This window comes from Abramis brama (assembly GCF_963993115.1).
Source record: "Abramis brama genome assembly, chromosome: 5".
NCBI lineage: Eukaryota > Metazoa > Chordata > Actinopteri > Cypriniformes > Leuciscidae > Abramis > Abramis brama.
This window is the reverse complement of record NC_139967.1, coordinates 31,986,040-32,005,475: the sequence shown is the minus strand read 5'-3', so window position 1 is coordinate 32,005,475 and position 19,436 is coordinate 31,986,040. Positions and strand designations below refer to the sequence as shown.

Below are 19,436 nucleotides of genomic sequence, written 5' to 3'. Positions count from 1 at the left end.
TAAGACTGCGTTGTGTGTCTGTTCTCAGTGAAGGGCCTGCAGGGAGAGGACGGGCTCTTGGCTCAGGCTCTGGAGGGCTGGGTGCTGCAGCAGGCCGTGACTGGACTCAAACAGAGTGGTCAATATGACCAGGCAGAGACTCTTTGCTCCCAGGTACACACACACACACACACACATGCACGCTCTGTTTCTGTGTCATGCTGTCCCCTATTGATTCGTCTCTCATCAGCTCTCGGGCACAGGTGCAGACACAGACAGATTCAAGGGCTTCAGAGCAGAACAATGTGCCCGTTTCACAGCACCATCTGTCTAGTATGCATCTATGGCTCTCTATCAGCTCAAAACACAAGAGCTGTTCCGCTTGGGGGGGTGTCTGTAGTGCAGGGGTGTCCAATCCTGCTCCTGAAAGACCAACGTTCTGTAGAGTTGCTCCAACTTGCTCCAAAACATCTGCCTGGATGTTTCTAGTGATCCTGAAGACCGTGATTATCTGGTTCAGGTGTGTTTAGTTGGGGTTGGAGCTGAGCTCTACACAACAGTGGCCCTTCAGGAGCACGATACCCCTGCTGTAGTCAACTCTCTCAATTTAGATTTATTTTTATATCAGATTTAAAACAACTAAGTTGACCAAAGTGCTTCACAATATTGACAACTGGCATCAGAAAAAGATAAAGGGAATGAATAAAACATCATTTCAACAACAATAACCATCCTATAATTTCTATGACTTGAAGGCCAATTTAAAAAAGTAAGTTTTAAGACATGACTTAAAAGACTTGCGAATTTGAGGAAGTTTGTCTTTGTTCTATAATTTTAGGACAGCAATTTAAAATCCCAGATCATCATTAGAATTTGATCTAGACTGAGGTTCAGCCAGCAGTATAATCTAGCTGGTTTTCCACACAACCAATTTAATCTTCATATCTATACACACAATTATAGTTGGAAAGATGCCAGATTAATTTTTGTATGCCCAAAGGATATAGTGTTAATATAAAACACTTGTTAACCCAGCCAATTTAGTGACAATGAAAATGCATGAAGCTTCATTGACAATCTTAACGAAATAGTAATATGTAAATGATATGATTTATGCACTAATCCAAAAAGTAGGCAGATTTTGAAATGCTCATGGCAGATGTCACTACGTTTACCTCACAGTGACTGGCTGCCTGCCTGCTGTTTTTTGCCTGTCATTTGCATAATATTGAGCTTTTCTCAAGAGTTAGATGCTTTCGGTTGCTCTCAATGCTTTCTTCGATCTGCTTTCAATTCCACAATTTCCTACCAAGTGTGTAGCTCCGCTCTCATAGAAATTAATTTCCAACTCCCACTCTGCTTCCTTCACTGGTTGACTCGTACTGTAACACCTAAAATGGGTATATCAGACAAAGGAGATATTCAATATGTGCAGTGTTGGTTCAGAACCACTGATTAACCTATTTTAATTTCCAAATATTATTAAATGTTTAACTGCATTAGATTACAGTGATTTTTAAGAGTTAGATCCAAAAACAAATTTATTTTGTACAGTGTTGTTGTCATGCTATAAATTTTGATTTTTTTTTTTACATTTCTTCATAAATTTGACTGACTTTGAGATCGGATCTTCTGAGCATGACACATTAATATATACATAACTGAAAAAGTATTTTAAAAGTAATTTTGTTGTGCTTAAAGTTTTGGACATAAAGTATAGACAAATGCATTTAAAACTTTGTACACTCCAGTCATATTAGTGACTACATTCTACATAAGAATACGATGTAGAATGTAGTCACTAATATGACTGGAGATGTTCCAAACCTGTAAGACTTTCATTCATCTTTGGAACACAAATGAAGATCATTTTGATTAAATCTGAGTGATTTCTCTCCCTCCATTGACAGCTATGCAAACTACCACTTTAACGCTTGTGTGTGAGGTGATGAATGTTTTTATGTGAATAAAAGCCTAGATTAAATCTGTATCGCTCAATTCATGTGGATTAGTTTTATGATCTCTTTATGAACTTTTTCAAGCGTCAAAGTGGTAGTTGCTTGGCTGTCAATGGAGTGGACGGAAAGCTCTCAGATTACATCAAAAAGATCTTCATTTGTGTTCCGAAGATGAACGAAAGTCTTACGGGTTTGGAACGACATGAGGGTGAGTAATTAATGACAGATTTTTCATTTTTGGGTGAACTATCCCTTTAAAGCTGGTGGCGAGCAAAGAAGCTAATGCTGTCGTACCGGTTAGGAAGGTAAAGAACAAGTAAAACTTAAGCATGTAATTGCTTTGTGTACCTTTAACCGGTTTTTATACATCCTTCTTCCCATCTCAGGTTCTGAGTGTATCTCCAGAGCATCCTGTGGTGTTCCTGATGTTGAGGCAGGTTCAGTGTGAGCGCCTCCTGCTGTCTGAGGCCGGTAACTGTGTTCCTCAAGCGGTGCTGGATCAGCTCAGTGCTGCTGTCATGGCCAACCTCACTTCTGTGTCCGCCTGGCACGTACGTACACTCACCATCTCACTGAAGAGAGCTTGGAGTCAGGTTGATTTTCAGTCAATTTTTAATGTAAAAAATGTAGTGTTCATCAGAGGGGTCCAATACCCTAGGACTTTTGTCCTTTGAATGGATTTGAGGAGTTTTTTGTTTGAAATTTTAAAAAGTAACAAATCCTTCCCTTGCGGGTCAATTTGACCCCTTTAGGAATGAATGGAATACACATAGAAAAGCTAAAAATGCTCAAAATTCAAACTAAAAACTAATACTACAGTACATGTGTATCTGAATGCATACTGAAGAAAAACTGACTTTAGGACCCAGCGGAACAGCTCATTTGCTCCATATAGAGCTATAATGCCATCTAGTGGCAAGAGTCATGAAATGTCATGTTATATTATTTTTTTCCAACAAGAGGTCGGCAAAGACACCCAATGTAAGATATTTTGAGCTGAATTAAAAGGGTTATGCATGAAATTTTTAATATTTTGAATTTAAGTTGAAAGAATGTGAGGAATGTGCTTAAATTACTATTTATTTATTATTTATTGATCAAATCTTGTAATTAAAAGGTAAATAAAATAAAAAATAAAAAAAATCTCCAAAAACATTGCATTAAAAAAATAAAAAAAATATTATCAAAATGAAATAAAATAAGCTTTCTGGACAAGAAACAAAATAGTATAATATAAGTATAATTTTAGGGCTTTAGGTCATTTTGACCCGTGAGGGAAAGATATGTTACAAAGTGCGAGGGAAGGATGAAGTTTAAATCAGGAGATTTCGATGAAACTGACAAATGTTTGTGTACTGTGCATAGGAAGGAGGTTTAACAAGGTTTACACATGTGGCACTAGAGCGTTGTTGATTTGATGTCACTGTCTCTCAGTGGTTGGCAGAAGTGTACCGCTCTCAGGGTCTGCTGGCTCAGGCCTCTGTGGCTTATAGACAGAGTCTTCAGCTGGCGTCTCAGCTGGGTGATCACGGCGGGAAGACGAGCAGCCTGCTCCGACTAGCCCTGCTGGCGCTCACGCCATGTTTGGTGAGTACCAGACTCATCTTGTACAGGGATGTTGGAGGAAATGCAGTTTTCTCAGACACTTGTTACAATATACAGTGCAGACCAAATGACTGAGACCTTTTTTTCCTATTAACATGGAAGAAAACAGACTGTTTTAGAAAATTAAAATAATGTAAACAAATAATTAAGTAATATAATTTGTAGTTTTTTCTTATGAAATATATATGTAATTTCTAATATGCTGATTTTCTGCTCAAGAATAATTTCTTTTTATCAGTGTTGAAAACAATTGTGCTGCTTAATATTTTTGTGGAAACCGTGATACTTTTTTCAGCAGTCTTTGATTTAATGAACATCATTTATTTCAACTAGAAAGTTTTTGTTACAGTTTAACACTTTTGATCAATTTACTCATGCTAAGTAAAAGCATGTCAATTTTTAAAATTTATATAGAATGATTTTTTGTATTTTTAATAAATTTGGATACATTATACAATATATTCCTGCTGTTTTCCTTGTAACATTTTAAAATAGCTGCAAGTGTCTATGTGACTGACCGCTAATGAAAAAGGACATTATTATTTTGGGCTAAGCCTCTTGCAGCGCCTTCAGGCGTCTTTCTTGCACATTCTCTTTCCTTCTGCTTCCTCTCTCTCATTGGCTTTTTTGTCTATCCCCCTCCCCTCCATCTCTAACTGTCAGCTTATTGCCTTCATTTTAGCTGACTGCAGCTTTGCCTGTTAAATTGAATTAGACACTTTGTGGCCGGTCTTTCATTACTTTTAATTAAAGTAAAGTGTGTCAGCCTTCAGCGTATCCCAACTCCGGTCATATATTAGTCTGAACTTTGCCAGCTAAAATGCATCTAAAATCCTTGTTTTTAATTACCAGTTCTTTTCAGTCTGTTTATTGACCAAACCATTTTACAGTGCAAGTAAATACTACGGTACGTAAAGATATCTAATTGTTCTTCTGACTACAGGCTGGTGTCTGTGTCTCTGAGTGGAAGGATCTGGTGTTGGAAGCCAGTGCTGAAGTCTTAAAAATGGGCAACTCACCAGTAGCTTTGCTCTTCCAAGCCTTACTGCAGTTCTCCATAAAAATGGGCTCCAGGTAGGGCCTTGCATAGAGTTTTTGTGTTGACATCACATTTATTGTCACCCTATATTCAATCAACATGTCTGACCTGTTCTGTGCCACACCTTTGTATTTCATTGTTTGCCTCATCTTGGCATTGCATTCTTATGTAGTCTATTTTAATATGAAACCTATCTCCTTTATTTATGATATTAGAGTTTAAATTGGATCAGGTTTAAATTGATGATGGCTGGTTCTTCCGCAGGGAAACCCGTCGCCTGTTGGAGAGGATTGTTTATGGTTCAGCCTCAGGCAGCTCTGAAACTATTGCGTCGGTGGCATGTTGGTACCTCCTGCGTCACCTGCATGCCAAAGATGACCTGGAGCTGATTGATGTGAGCAGTTCCATCCACTCGCTATACTTGAAAACAAATGAGTTACTCTGGCTGTGTTTCCTTAATCAGAGTCAATTGTAATCTAATCAAGCTTGCTGAAAATTCAGCTTTGAATATCTACTTAACCTAATATAGTTTTTCATTATCCATTTATTCAATTATAATTTGTAATTGCTACAACGGTTATTGTAATTGTTTAAACGGTGTCCTTCGGCCGTCTAATGCAATTAATGAGATGAATGAAAGAGCTTTGTGTTTAAGAATGGCATTGAATCTTTCTTTGTGTTTCGGTCTTGTAGACCCTGTTGTTGAAGGCTACAGCAGCAGGAGACAGCAGACTGGTGGATTTCCACAGACGCCTTTACCCATCCAGCTGAGACAGTAAACCATCCTCAGATTCCTCAGGAGACTTACACTTCGCCATCAAACCGTCAATAGCAGAGCCAGTTGTTCTCCTTTATCTCCTACACACTCAGCAGTTTACTCACTGATCAATGTGTTTACAAATCTCAGTCTTTACATCACCAAGGACATTTTATTATGTATACATATCACTGCTACGTTAAATTGTGTGAATGAATCTAAAAAGATTATATGATCTATATGAATGGCTTTTTAATTAGCTGTTTATGGTGTAACTGAATTAGCCTATGCTCATTGGATCACATTCAAATGGGTGTTGACACTTGAAAAATTGCATTAATGATTGATTATTATTTTTCTGTGCCTTCCTTCCAGCGACTGACTTTCTACATAATTATCATTGCCACAAGCCTCGGCTGACTAAAATATTATTGCCATTATGTAACTTAAAAGCACTTCTATCATGGTTCATCTCTGCAGGAGCCTGAAAACGGCCATTGCTTATTGTAGCCACTATTAGGCACATTTGAAAATGTGTTTATGGTCAGAGAAGTAAAAATTACAAATGAATTGCTTTTTATCTGTCTACAGTTATCTTTGCCCTACAGAAGCACTAGCAGAATTAATGGACCTCTGTTTTTCCCCACTGTCATTTCCATATATGCAGAACTGACCTACAAAAAGCCATTGTGTCTCTAAAATATGAAAGCATAAACATGAAGAGGGAAATAACAAAAATGGTTAATTGTGTTGGGTATATTAATGCTTTGCAAGTATGTATTGGTGTCTTGGAAAATTTAAATGAAAACAAAGAGATCTTGTTTGTTTATTCCAGCATCCGTTACAATCAATACTGGCCTGCGGACGTGCAGACAAACACAGAACAGGTCATCTTCCAAATCTTCCAGTATTGAGCCTCATGAGTATTGCGCCTCTAATCTCTGATTTGCCATAATTGTACCTTGTTCGAATTCCATCAACCATGATTGTTCAATTCAGAATCTGAATTTAAAGTCTGGTCTAAAGAGATTTACGGGAAATTACCTCATGAAGACCGGCTAAATCCTTTTTTTTTTTTTTTAATCTAGGAAACAAATGTTCAGCTTATTTGATTGTATTGCCCATCTGTCCACATTCTGCTGAATCATACTTTGTGATCTCACACACAGGTTATATACTCCAGCAAGACCAGCATATATGTTTTTTCTAGTCAGAGCTCCTTCAGTTCCACCATGTTTCTCTGGATCTGTTTTATGTCTCTTTGCAGCTCTCCTTTGTCCAGCTTGGCTTTGGTGTCACCGATGTGTCTCAGAGATGCAATGGCATCATGAACTGCCTGAAGCCCTGGCAAGTTAAATAGAGGAGATTACCTTTACTTGTGGGAGCATTGACTCTGTGGCATAAGTGTGTGTTAGATGTGTCATCTATAATGCATCACCTGCCCTCAGTCCATCATTGGAATCTCAAAGAGAATTTGAGATCGCAAGTCATGTACTGTACCTTTTAAGGCTTTTCTTTGCTGGGTTTGTTTATTGAGGTTACTTTGGTCTTTTGTACAGAATGCCTGGAAATACTCCACATAGTCTGTCAATCAGTCACATTTTGAAATTGGGTAGTTGGAAGGAAATACAGATAAACTAAATATCAAATATGCTAGGGTGAAAGATACCCTGCAGGCTTAGTTTAGCAGACTTGCTTGTACATTAAGCTACAAGTAATACCAAAAAGACTGATTCAGTCCGAATTTGAGTCATGCTTTCTATTTGCACTTTGATTTCTCAAGAAATCACCCAAAGGAGAGATAAATTGGGCCACTTAGTTTGGCTGGTATTGCATTTCAGGCTGCTAGAACACAATTTTTCCAATCTGTTGTTGAGAAATGACAGCTATTGTTCTAGTTTACTGGTCATATTTTGGCTTTCGGTGATTTGTTGAACCAGAGGTCTGGATAGAGAGGCACAAAACATGATGGAGTAAAAATGCCTATATTGTACTTTAGCTTTCTATATACACTAATTGATAGTTCGGGGTCAGTACAATTTTTTAAAGAGCAAATCAGCATATTAGAATGATTCCTGAAGGATCATGTGACACTGAAGACTAGAGTAATGATTCTGAAAATTCAGCTTTGCTATCACAGGAATAAATTATATTTTAAAATATATTAAAATAGAAAACAGTTATTTTAAATTGTAAATTGTTTTTATTGTATTTTTGTTTAAAAGTATAATTGACTTTTTTAAAGTTTTCTATATGAATTAGCCAATTCCAGAATATAATATATAGCCAGAATATAATATATAATATTATAATAATTAGAATTTGAAGTGTGCGTCGGACTATCGTTGTTTTGGAATACAGTTTTTTCCCCTAGCAAATAGATATTGAATTTCTGAGCAGACCAGATTTTATTTTATTTTTTTTGTCTGTTTCACAATACAGTTCTTTCAAAAACATTACCAAATCTTACTGACTCCTAACTTTTGAACAGCAGTTGTAGGATACAGATTGATGTCAAAATGTACAGTAGAAAGGGTTTCTTTTATTTCATCCTCATATGTGAGACTCACCTGACTGGTACTCCCTCCTCATCTGCTCTAGCTCTTCTCTGAAGCTCTTCTCCAAAGTGTTGATCATTCTGTCGAGTTTGCTCTCTGAATGCGTGGTCTTGTGAGCTGAACGCACCTTCTCCAGTTGTGCCTCCAACCTTTCCAGATGCCCAGAAAGAAGATTCATTTTCTGCTTTAGCCTGCGTTCCACTTCCACCTAAGAACATATTTTGCACAGATATCATATATACTGTACAGTATATATATATATATAATAAGGCCATTCATTTTGAGTTTGAGACCCATTCACATGTTTACCACTCTGTCCTGCATCAGTGTGTGCTGCTGGCTGCTCTGTGTGTGTGATTGAACTGTGGTTTTCATCTGCTCCTCTGTCCACTTCCTCAGTCTCACTGTCTGCTCCTCCATCTCCTTCAGACCACTAGAGGTTCTGCATAAACATACATGCATACATGCTACATTACAATTTTCTCCCATTGTAGTAAAGGTATTCTGAATATTATGTAGTAAAGAGGCCATTATGCCCTTTTACAAAGTCTTGATTTTGTTTTTGGGCTCTACTAGAATAGGTTTTCATGTTTTAATGTTCAAAAAACAATATATTTCACATATTTTACATAGTTACAGCACCTCTCTTCCCAGTCTGTAAGTAATGCTCTGATAAGTTCTTGTCTGTGTGAAGCTCCTCCTTCCGAAAAGAAAAATGTGCTCTGATTGATCGGATGGATCATTGTGTTGTGATTGATTAACCGCTTTGAGCATGTTTCGGAAATGTCACACCCCTTACCAAAACCACGAGTTTCAATCGGTTTCAACACAACGCTACTCAACCAGGCATTGCCCCCCTTTTTTTTTTTTTTTTGCGTATGCCTAGGGCGGGGATTATTTAAATGAGGAATATTGTGACGCATGTTCCCGGAAGAAAACTCAAGACTACAATCAAGTGCTTTACCCACATTGGGGTTTGGAAAATGGATGGATGAATGATTCAGCTGCAGGCGCCATCTTCTGGCGAGACGCGGGAATTCATTTAGCGCTACCCTCACAGTGCATTATGGGTATTCTCTAACAGTTGAATGTACATTGGGGGTGGTTCTTAATACTGAAATTGATGCGTCCTCGTTTCCTCGCTCCTCCGACCTCCAGCCCGTGACCCGGAAACCTATCGACATTTCAGCCATCTTGAAGAACATCTCAATTCTCTAATTGCACAGTGAGGAACAAGGAGTAAGGAAGCTTCCAGAGGAGTTATGAGCGAGGATGCACATGTGTATCCTATACAGAAGTCTTTCTTGTCGAGAAACCTGATGCACATATAAATTCTCCTCCCCCTTAAGAGCAGATCCTTTGAGAGCTGCTGATGACGCTTTGAAGTGACACCCGAGTGATCAAGAACATTCCAATATTCAAATAAGCTTTCCTTCGATTCCTCCATCCTCATTTTCTTTCCTTGCAGCCTTCCCTCGCATCCTGGGGGCGAAGCCGAGACGCGAGGAAAGGAAGCGAGAATGCACAAATGAGAAATGGGAAGCACCCTGGTTGTACACTTTTTATTCCGGTGCATTATGGGATTGAATGAGTGCACTCCATAATGTCCACTATGGTTCTGGACAGCACTAAAATGGCTGTCCCTTCAAATAGTGCCCTATTTAAGGGTATAGATGGCGTTTTCAGACACAGCCAAGGCGTTTTAGAGAATTCAGAAACAGTGCTTACTGATACAGAATAACTCATTTTGGAGTGGACTCAAGATTCAAGCTTTGCATCTTTGCTTTGTATCATTGATTACAATTTGTCTAATCCAAAACAATAGTTTGTGTTTACTTAGCTAATGCTGGGCCTTTAAATGGCCTATACATTTTAAATAGCCTACAGATATGTTGTGGTGGATGTTTTTGTGGTTGTTTTTAAATTGCATGTCATATCTTTCAAAAAGGTATTTGTGTCAATGTGTCTAATAGACATCACATTTGGGCTCGTGCTATTGTTCCTGGCTTCTTTCTCAATGTGTTTATTTTTCTTTGGCCCATATGCTTCTCTTCATGAGTCACTGTAAGCTATCTTGACTCACCACTATTACATAACAGCCCAAGCATAGGCAGCCTATTCCTTTGATTCTGTCACACCATGGGCATCATGGGCAAGGCTCCATTTCAGCTGCCATCTGCTCCACACTGCAGACAAGAGCTAATATTGTCAAAGAAATGGAGAGCATCACCTTGCACATGCCATGATGCTCATGTGGCAGCACATAGACTGGCATTGGCTCTATTTGGAGGCGTATCTGGTGAGTCACTGGCACATTACTAGTTCCCTTTTTACATCAGTCTCAACAGAACATATCCACCTGACAGCAGATTCGATAAAGTGGGCCGGTGGTAAAGCATTGCAATAACTGATGTCAGGGCTGTCAATACCTTCACGAGTGCCCTTCACATACAACATTTTATTAAAAGAAACTAGGGGCCTAAAATAGATTGGATTTCCGCAACAGGTCTGATTACTTGTTTATTTAATCAATTACATCTTTGCACGCCAGCAGCCCAAACCACACTGAAAACATATCTGCCAAGCAAAAGACAAATAAATAAAATTCATGCTTCAGCATATTCCAACTTGGCATACCACATTCAGTTAAGAGACATGCAAGAATCAAGGGTGTTTGGCCTTTTTCTCTTCTCCTCTTTTTTTCATTTTTATTTGATTGAATCTTTTTTCTTTTATCACTGCATACAAAAAACCCTAACAACATTTCCATTGAAGTATACCCTTACAGTTTGCGAAGATAACGCTTCAAAAACGATACTTAATTTCAATCAAAAACATCTTTGTACAGTATGTATACAATGAATACAAATAAATTAACGATTGTTTCCTTGTCATTAAAAGTGACCAGGTTAATCCGTGTTTAATTCAGAATGCTCTGGCACATGTTTTACAGCCAGGATATATTCTATGTAGGCCTATTATTTTAGTTTGAAACTTGCTTTGACATAGAATTTATCTACTGTCATCCAGACATTCCAGCAATTTAAATCTCCAAACATTGAACACACACACAAAAACAATGTAATCTTGTTTTTGATGTAAATAATTCGAATTTTGTATTACGCTGTGCATTCATTGTCAATAGCGTTTGGCATTACAATGGTTGAGTGAATGATTCAATGACTCACGTAAAGACAAAAAGCGTAAATATATATATATATATATATATATATATATATATATATATACTTTAAATATTGTATTATAATTTAATAATTAGGCAATATTGTTATATAGTATCATTTATATACATATATCATTTTAATTTATATTTTAGCAGGAACTCTTAAAATAAACTCAACTGTCTGAGTATTGATATGTGACTTTAGTTGCTCTTACTTTACATCCAGTTGTTGTATCTCCTTCTGTAAATCTCCAATGGCGTTTCTCTGAGAGATGAACTTCTCTGACATTGACATCTGTAGTTTTCCTACATCATGAGACAGCTAGCAAATGACAAGACATTATAAAGCGTACCTCTCATCACGCTCACTTCACATAGTTTTCATTGTCCTTCTAATGTCCAAACACTGTCCAAACTGTATCAAACTGAGCTGAATCAATAACCTTGTCCCCAAATGTAGCATTCCTAAACCAGCTATCAAAAAAAAAAAAAAAAAAAAATGTACATGGCTGTCCCTTTATATTTTGTATTTAATTATATATATAATTTATATATATATATATATATATATAATTTATATATATATATATATATATATAATTTTTCCCTTTATATTTTCAATTACCTTTATGGTTTCTGGTGACCATTACCTAGAAGCTAATGCACTGCAATCACTGAGATTTACGGTTATCACACAGTCACCATGCAGAGACAGTTTATATGGATGACAACGCTGCAATTCCCCCAGCGTAAGAGAGGTGTGGGCCAAAGCTGATGCAATTTCATATCTAATGCACATACTGGCTTGGTCACAACATTTATTTATACCTTGTAAGTTGAGGAAAACAAATGTGGACATGCCAAATATAAGAACCATCCCAGCTAAAATATGTTCTAAGAATGTTATGCTAATGTTATTTCTGAATGTTTTCAGAATGTCAAAACGTCCAGCTTTTAAAAAAGTTCTTTTTTTTTGGTTTTGTGAAGGTTAAGGGAACATTCCATTTTTATCATTTTGCAAACATAATGGTAATGTTACTTTTGAAAGTTTTCTGAACATCTGAAACAAGTAGTAACATTTAAAAAACAGAAATCCCCCTCAAAAAGAAAAAAAACAACATTATTAAAGACCAGAAAACTCTGAATGAACATTCTATTATTCAATATTTATCTATTTCTATTATTAATATTTATCATGGTGATACAGTACTATGTAACACCATGGTATCATTGAAGGAGCATTAAAAATGCATGTGAAAATGACACTTTAGAAACAGTGTTTTGTTTTGCACAATATAGATGTTAAAACGAATGCCTTTGAGTGAATACATTTTGGTCATTCAATCTAAGCTATCACGTGCTCTTTAATGGCCTCGTCATTAACGTCTCACCTTGAGCTCCATGTCTCTCAGCTTCAGCTCCAGCACAGAGCGTAACTCACTCACTTCCTGTTGGAGTTTCAGAATGTCCTGCCCTCCAGTCACAACATCAGATGACAGTTTAGCAATGCTAGCATCACATCTAAGGCAAAAGGAAATTCAGACAACAATAAGTATTTAATCTGTTCCTGAGGGTTGGTTTTACTGATACCCTCACCGGCCACTCTACACCTGGTTAGTACCGGGTTGGACCCCCTTTTGCCGTCAGAACTGCCTTAAAGGGGTGGTATAATGCCCTTTTCACAAGATGTAAAATAAGTCTTTGATGTCCCCAGAGTGTGTATGTGAAGTTTTAGCTCAAAATACCCCACAGATATTTTTATATAGCATGTTAAAATTGTCACTTTTTGAGGATGAGCAAAAACGCACCGTTTTGTGTCTGTTCCTTTAAATGCAAATGAGCTGCTGCTCCCGGCACAGAGGGCGGAGCTTCAACAGCTTGTGTCCTTTTACCCCACACTGACATGAACTGTACATTTCAAAAACTTTTAGCCTTTTATGTTCAAACCGGAGTCGGACAATGATGGAGAGACTCAAGAAGTGACAACATGTAGAAGCAACAGGACATTTCTGAATGGTTAGTTGATAAATTTATGCAGCTTATGTGTAGTTATCTTCTAGTCATTGATTAGCATATTCTGTCTTGATAATCTATAAATCCAAGGGCGGGGTTTATGTAAATTTTAGGGTTTGTGATGTCACTAACCCGGGAGGAATGTCATGTAGTCCTTACCAGCCGTTTGTTGTAGTCCTTAAAAAGCAATTTCTTTAAAAGAAAATATATCCCTTTGCTTTGAACTTCGAGCGTCGTAATTTTGCAGATGTTGTTTATGCTCAAACAGCAAAATTACACACTAACTAAAGTTAGAAAAGTGAAATCATAATCAACCACCCCTTTAATTCTTTGTTGCTTAGATTCAGGAAGGTACTGGAAACATTCCTCCGAGATTTTGGTTCACATTGACATGAATGCATCATGAATTTGTGCTCTTTTGAGTTATTGTTGCCTTTCTGTCATCTTGAACCATTCTGGCCTCTGACCTCTGTCATCAACAAGGCATTTTCACCCAAAGAATTGTATATCCAAAATCAGTTTTGTAAGGTATCTTCGTGTGCAAACAAAGTCATTGCCTGATAGGGCAGCGAGGCAACAAGTCAGCTAAGCTAAGCCCATGCCTTCATGCTTAAATTGTGATTGGCTAATTAGATATTTGCGTTAACCAGCAAATGAGCAGGCGTACCTAATAAAAAGGTCGGTGAGTATCAGAAGAACATTCTATAAATTTGCCAGCATTTTCATCTGAAACTTATAGGGAAAAAAATAGGAAAATTAACTTTAAAAAAAAAAATACTATTGGCTACCATGCTATTTTTGAAGTAGATTGCTCTTAATTAAAAGTGGGAACCAGTGGGACCAGCACTGACCATTTTAATGGTTTAGTTGATTTTCAAATTACAGTCTGTGGTTGTCTCCTCATTAAACAACAAAACATTTTTTTTATAAAGATACTTTCGGTGTTTGTATATAGTAACAACTGACATTAAAACATCTGCAATTTTTCTGTTTCTACTTTTTCACTTTTTTCAACTGGAAAAATCTCTACTCTAATCTCTGCTGCATTATGAAGCAATGACATCCTTAGTTTCATGCTCTTAAGAGAGTTCATTCTCAAAAATAAAATATACATTCTAATTATAAGGTACTAAAACGTGATTTAGAACATTTTTTTTTTGTAGACTAATGTTTGAGGTTTTAAAACTAAGGAGACTTACTAAGGAATTATGAAAATAATATAAATTTTTCCGTTCAAATCTTTTCCCATATAAATACAATAAAATAATGTAGCAATTCTGGAACTAAGTAGATTGTAGTTTTACCCTTTGTTATAAAAAATTATATAATATAAAATAAAATATAATAATTAATATTTTATCTTTTTGCCATCACCTAAAAGTGATGAACTTTGCAACACTGCAACAATGACTCACAAGATGGCAAATGGGGAAATAATCTGATTGGCCACAAATCTTGTTTGTGCACTGCAGGCGAGAGCAATTTATATGTCTTTCATTCCACAATGATGAACTAATGAATACATAATGTGTGAAGGGTTGTGTGATATGGCGTATGTTAAGAGAGGAATCATAGGTCGTGCAGTCAGCAAACATCTCATTTCATCTCATCAAGCTACTGTGTCTATGCCTGTAAGGCACCACTGACCCTCCGCTCTCTTTCTATTTCCACATTCATTTCATACAAACATTAGGCTTTTTCGAATACACAAATGCCAAGAAGACATTTGTCTAATAAGTCCACTAAGCTGGATGTTTGGAAATATCTCATTTTCAACCTTGTTGTTATAAAATGTCATTGGCAACACAATAACAATCATTCATGAATTGCACCGATATTGAAATAGAAGCTCTTGTAGACTTTTAGTTAATGCTCATATTTGTAATGAACTTCAGGGAAAATTAAAAAAAGGGACATATATCAAGAAATTATGAAATTCATAATCATTTTTAAAATTAAAATAAAATAAAATAAAAGCATTTTCACTAGTGATCTAAAAATGTTGGAGCTCTATAAATATGAATAAAATCTTGGTGTAATTTGTGACCTTGCCACTCTGCCTCTGAGATCTCCAATACCCATCATGTTCTTGTGATCCAAGCTCTTCACTGCAAAAGTCGTCCCTGCAGCAAGGTTGTCTCTCTCAATAATCTGTGTTTCCAGCACCTGGGGAGACAGAAGATTGTTCTGTGCTTGCGGTCATACAACAGTTACAGTGTGATTGCTCATATCAGCAGTCACTTACCGCTATCACAGTTTGACAGACTTCAGTCATTTTCCATTATAACGCAGAAACTATTTTTTTTTTTTTAAATAGTCTCTGAATTGGAAAATATACCTCGAGTGTATTGACTTTTTGTAATTTTAGAGGGAAAGCCAGAAGTGTTTTAGCCCTCATCATTAGGCCTAGCAGAGATTCCTAATGTCTTTCTGTTACTAATCAAGCCTGGTTACATCATCACTCTTCAGGAAAAAAAGGAAAAGAAAAGATCCCTCATTCTGGCTGTAGTGACTTTGATTTATTTGATTCATTCATTTTTTATGCACATATTCTGCATAATGCATCCCATCAGGTAATGGCTCTGCTGGCATGTTCTCTGAAACTACCTCGCTCATCAAGCACTGTTAAATTTTTGCTTTCACGTTAAAAAATAAAAGTAAAAGATGCATTGATCAGATGTTACTGATCTAACAATCCAGAAGTGTGATTATTCTGGACCTTTCTGAGAAGGATAGAAGAAAACATCAGGGGACTTAAAATAGACTGATGGACATTTATTCACTCATACACATGATTAATTCCCATTTTATGTATATATAATATAATATAATATAATATAATATAATTTAATTAATATAATATAATATAATATAATATAATATAATATAATATAATATAATATAATTAATATAATATAATATAATATAATATAATATAATATAATATAATATAATATAATATAATATAATATAATATAATATAATATAATATAATATGTGACCAGTCACATGGGTCAATTTTTTGATTTGCTGAAGATTTGATTTGATTTGCTGATTTTTTTTAAGCTGAATAAATAAGTAAGGATAGGACAATATTTGGCCGAGACAACTATTTGAAAATCTGGAATCTGAGGGTGCAAAAAAATCAAAACATTGAGAAAACCATTTATGTTTGCGATTGTGCTGCATTCACTCTCAAAAATAAATGTTTTATATATTTACGGTAGGAAATTTACAAAACATCTTCATGGAACATGATCTTTAATTAATATCCTAATGATTTTTGGCATAAAAGAAAAATCGATAATTTTGACTCATACAATGTATTGTTGGCTATTGTCACAAATAAACCTGTGTGACTTATGACTGGTTTTGTGATCCAGGGTCTCTAATATAATATAATGTAATATAATATAATATAATATAATATAATATAATATAATATAATATAATATAATATAATATAATATAATATAATATAATATAATATAATATAATATAATATAATATAATATAATATAATATAATATATTATAATATAATATAATATAATATAATATAATATCACTGTAAAACTTATTTTCATACCTGGATGTCTGTGCTGAGCTGTTTGACAACATGAGTTATGATCTGAATGTGGTTCTCCAGTAGTTTTCTAGCAGACGACTCCATCAGGACTGAACCCTGAGCTGCACGTATACCAGTCACCACATCGTCCCTGATCTTCACGGCTTCTTCTAGTAGAGTTCTTAAAGTGCGTTCCTGATTGGTCATGCGGTTCTCCATATGCCTGTCTCAAAACACAATTAATTAACTAGAACTCTTTTGTCAGAGCCTCATCTTTTTTTTTAAATTGCCTTTGATGTAACTTAATATTGTAAAATATTGTAATTAGTGAATATCCATCCATCCATCCATTCTCCAAACCGCTTTATCCTCTGCTGGGGATGCTGGAGCCTGCAGCGTCTCAGGACACCCTGTACAGACGGCAAGTCCGTCACAGGTAATCAATAAACAGAATCTGAGAATGCTTTACTTTGTAAAAGAAACGACAGGACAGAGCCATATTGTCAAAATGAAGCTGAATCAAATGCCTTTGAAGCAATAGAAGAACTCAGAGGTGTTCTCCTTGTGGTTTTCTCCTACATTGCATTGTAGTGAGCATAAATCAAGGGCTCTAGGAAACTACACCACCTATTGATTATCTGCCTCTGAGTACTGATTCACCTTGATGCATGAATGATGAATACCTTACCTTCATTCATTTAACAGAGATGAATCCCTTTGATTGAGCACTTACAGTTTTAATCGGCATTCACCATAGCCACAATGACCACAGGAAGAAAGAGTATACTTTATTGCAGTTAAAATGTGTGTGTATATATATATGTATAAATGTGGGTGTGTGAGTTACATGTAAAATAATATATATTGCAAAAAGTTGAGATCTTTACTTACCTGCTGTGAAGTGTTTCCCTGTAGCCTGTGGAGTGTTTTGTTGGTTTGTTTAGTCTGATCTCTTAGCTACCAAATGGCATGTTCTGGACAGGGGTGTATCATGTTGTACATGGCAAGATAATGCGGACAATTTGCGAATACAGTATTTCATTAACTTAGTACTTGTCAAAAATATAATGGTACACTGCGAAGGAACAGCTTTAGGATGATGGGCTAAAAATGGTTTATCATACTATAATTTGACAAGAAGCATAATTAAGTATTGAGATATTGGCCAGACATCTCAGTCTACTCATTCATTCTCATGAGCTTTTCTGACCGGTAATGATTTCCCTTCTGTGATTTGAAACACATCTAAAGAATAGTAAATGTACTCAGCACCCTTCAAAGCTAAGTGGTGATGATGTCTTTAGGGGGATTTTTTAAGTAATGTCTTAATGTATAGTGCTAGCTGTGTGTAAAAATAAATAAATAATACACACACACACACACACACACACACACACACACACACACACACACACACACACACACACACTGGGTGTACATCATAGCCTTTAGTTTGCAGCAACTACAACCTTATAATTACATATTCATATTCAAATTCTACAATCTTTAAAATGACACATGAGTGGGTTTTATTGTGGGTGGTATTATCTTGGCTTTGCCTTCACTTTTAAATCAATAGCATGGCTGTTTACACTGCATAGATGTTAGTAATTTTAACAATAATCTAAAAATAGGCCTACCACAGTTAAAACCTGTTAACTGATTAACTCTGTCCTAAAGTCATCATGCTTTCTTCTAGTGTGCACCTGTATTATTATCAGTTTTACAGTAACAAACACAATTTAAATAGCTCAAATGGCTTGTCACATATTCACATGATGTGCAGTTAAATATATACACTCACCAAATCCTTATAATTACGGACATTCACCAGAAGGAGGCGTATCTTTCCATTCTCCAATTATGTATTCGTGTACTGGCCTTTTCATAGGTTACTGTCAGATCATTAAGTCATTAAAGAGTGAATCAGATGCATTCCACACTCACGTTTATTTCACAGGTAACCCTTGTTGGGCAACCCTTCTTTGTTCAGATTTGAACTTGTCCTATTGGGCTTTTTTTTAATTTTATTTTCTTATAGGTTTTAGTTTAGACTTCAATATTAAGGTGCTGCAAAAGACCCCCTGAATAATGTCACAAGTACCATATTGACCACCAGATAAAGTGAATGTGTTGTAAGGTCCTGAGTGTCATTTACGATCAAGAGCACGCGCTGCTGCGCGCTCGCCCGCGCGCTTCAGTGTCACTGGCGCTCCGCGCGCTGAAAGCCTGCTGCTGCTGCTGCTGCTGCTGCTGGACGGGGACTATGGAGGAGAAACACACGGATGAGAGCGACAAAGACCCGCAATCAGCGTCTTACCAGAGAAGGATGTGGAGGAATTTCCAAGAGAAGACCAAACCGTTTTTGAGCCCTAAACTGGGGTCCGAACGACGCAGCGGGGATAGTAAAAAAGAAAGCGGGTTATGGATGTTTAAAAGAAAGAAAAAACAGGTCCTGGACCGGGTCTTCTCGTCCTCGCAGCCCAATCTGTCTTCAACTAAACCTTCTATAGTAGGCGACAGTACCCTGAGCGAGCAGCCGAACTCCAGCGCCAGTAAAGGGCTCGGGATCTCACCGCTGGCCGTTGCTGATGGAGCATCAATCAGTAAACCGGAGATTTCCGTATCCGCGCACGGGAGCCCGAAGCTGCTGGTGGCTCATCTGGCGATGTCCCAGCAGAAGAGCTCGTCCTTGGGATCGACGTGCTTCGAGAAGCTGGTGGTGGATTCGGCAGCATCCAGTGAGGATGAGCTTGCTAAAAACGCCAGTGACCTG

The 19,436-nt window shown here is 36.7% G+C and overlaps 3 protein-coding genes across 5 annotated transcripts in view; 2 read left to right on the top strand and 1 right to left on the bottom strand.

Annotated features, from left to right (window-relative positions):
- skic3 (SKI3 subunit of superkiller complex) overlaps window positions 1–6,166 on the top strand; it is a 24,335-nt gene extending 18,169 nt beyond the window's left edge. The window contains exons 36-41 of the mRNA XM_084113899.1: window positions 29–153; window positions 2,324–2,488; window positions 3,372–3,524; window positions 4,486–4,616; window positions 4,846–4,975; window positions 5,275–6,166. Of these exons, the coding sequence (XP_083970025.1) occupies window positions 29–153; window positions 2,324–2,488; window positions 3,372–3,524; window positions 4,486–4,616; window positions 4,846–4,975; window positions 5,275–5,352 (782 nt within the window). The 3' untranslated portion in view covers window positions 5,353–6,166. The remainder of the gene's footprint in view (window positions 1–28; window positions 154–2,323; window positions 2,489–3,371; window positions 3,525–4,485; window positions 4,617–4,845; window positions 4,976–5,274) is intronic.
- fam81b (family with sequence similarity 81 member B) lies at window positions 6,138–19,012 on the bottom strand. Of its 2 annotated transcripts, none has more exons than XM_084113906.1 (8): window positions 18,981–19,012; window positions 16,682–16,887; window positions 15,141–15,259; window positions 12,472–12,601; window positions 11,296–11,402; window positions 8,206–8,338; window positions 7,909–8,104; window positions 6,138–6,682 (listed from the first exon to the last, which is right to left on the bottom strand). In XM_084113906.1, the coding sequence occupies exons 2-8, from the start codon at window positions 16,877–16,879 to the stop codon at window positions 6,549–6,551; spliced, it is 1,017 nt and encodes a 338-aa protein (XP_083970032.1). In that variant the 5' UTR covers window positions 16,880–16,887; window positions 18,981–19,012; the 3' UTR covers window positions 6,138–6,548. The 2 variants fall into 2 exon arrangements, with proteins under 2 accessions (XP_083970032.1, XP_083970033.1); XM_084113907.1 differs by lacking the exon at window positions 18,981–19,012 and adding an exon at window positions 18,819–18,892 and having other exon boundaries at window positions 16,682–16,883.
- Window positions 18,647–19,436, top strand: part of LOC311082804 (multiple C2 and transmembrane domain-containing protein 1-like) — a 249,862-nt gene continuing 249,072 nt past the window's right edge. For both annotated transcript variants that reach the window (XM_084113903.1, XM_084113902.1), the window contains exon 1: window positions 18,647–19,436. In XM_084113903.1, coding sequence (XP_083970029.1) covers window positions 18,789–19,436 — 648 coding nt within the window. In that variant the 5' untranslated portion in view covers window positions 18,647–18,788.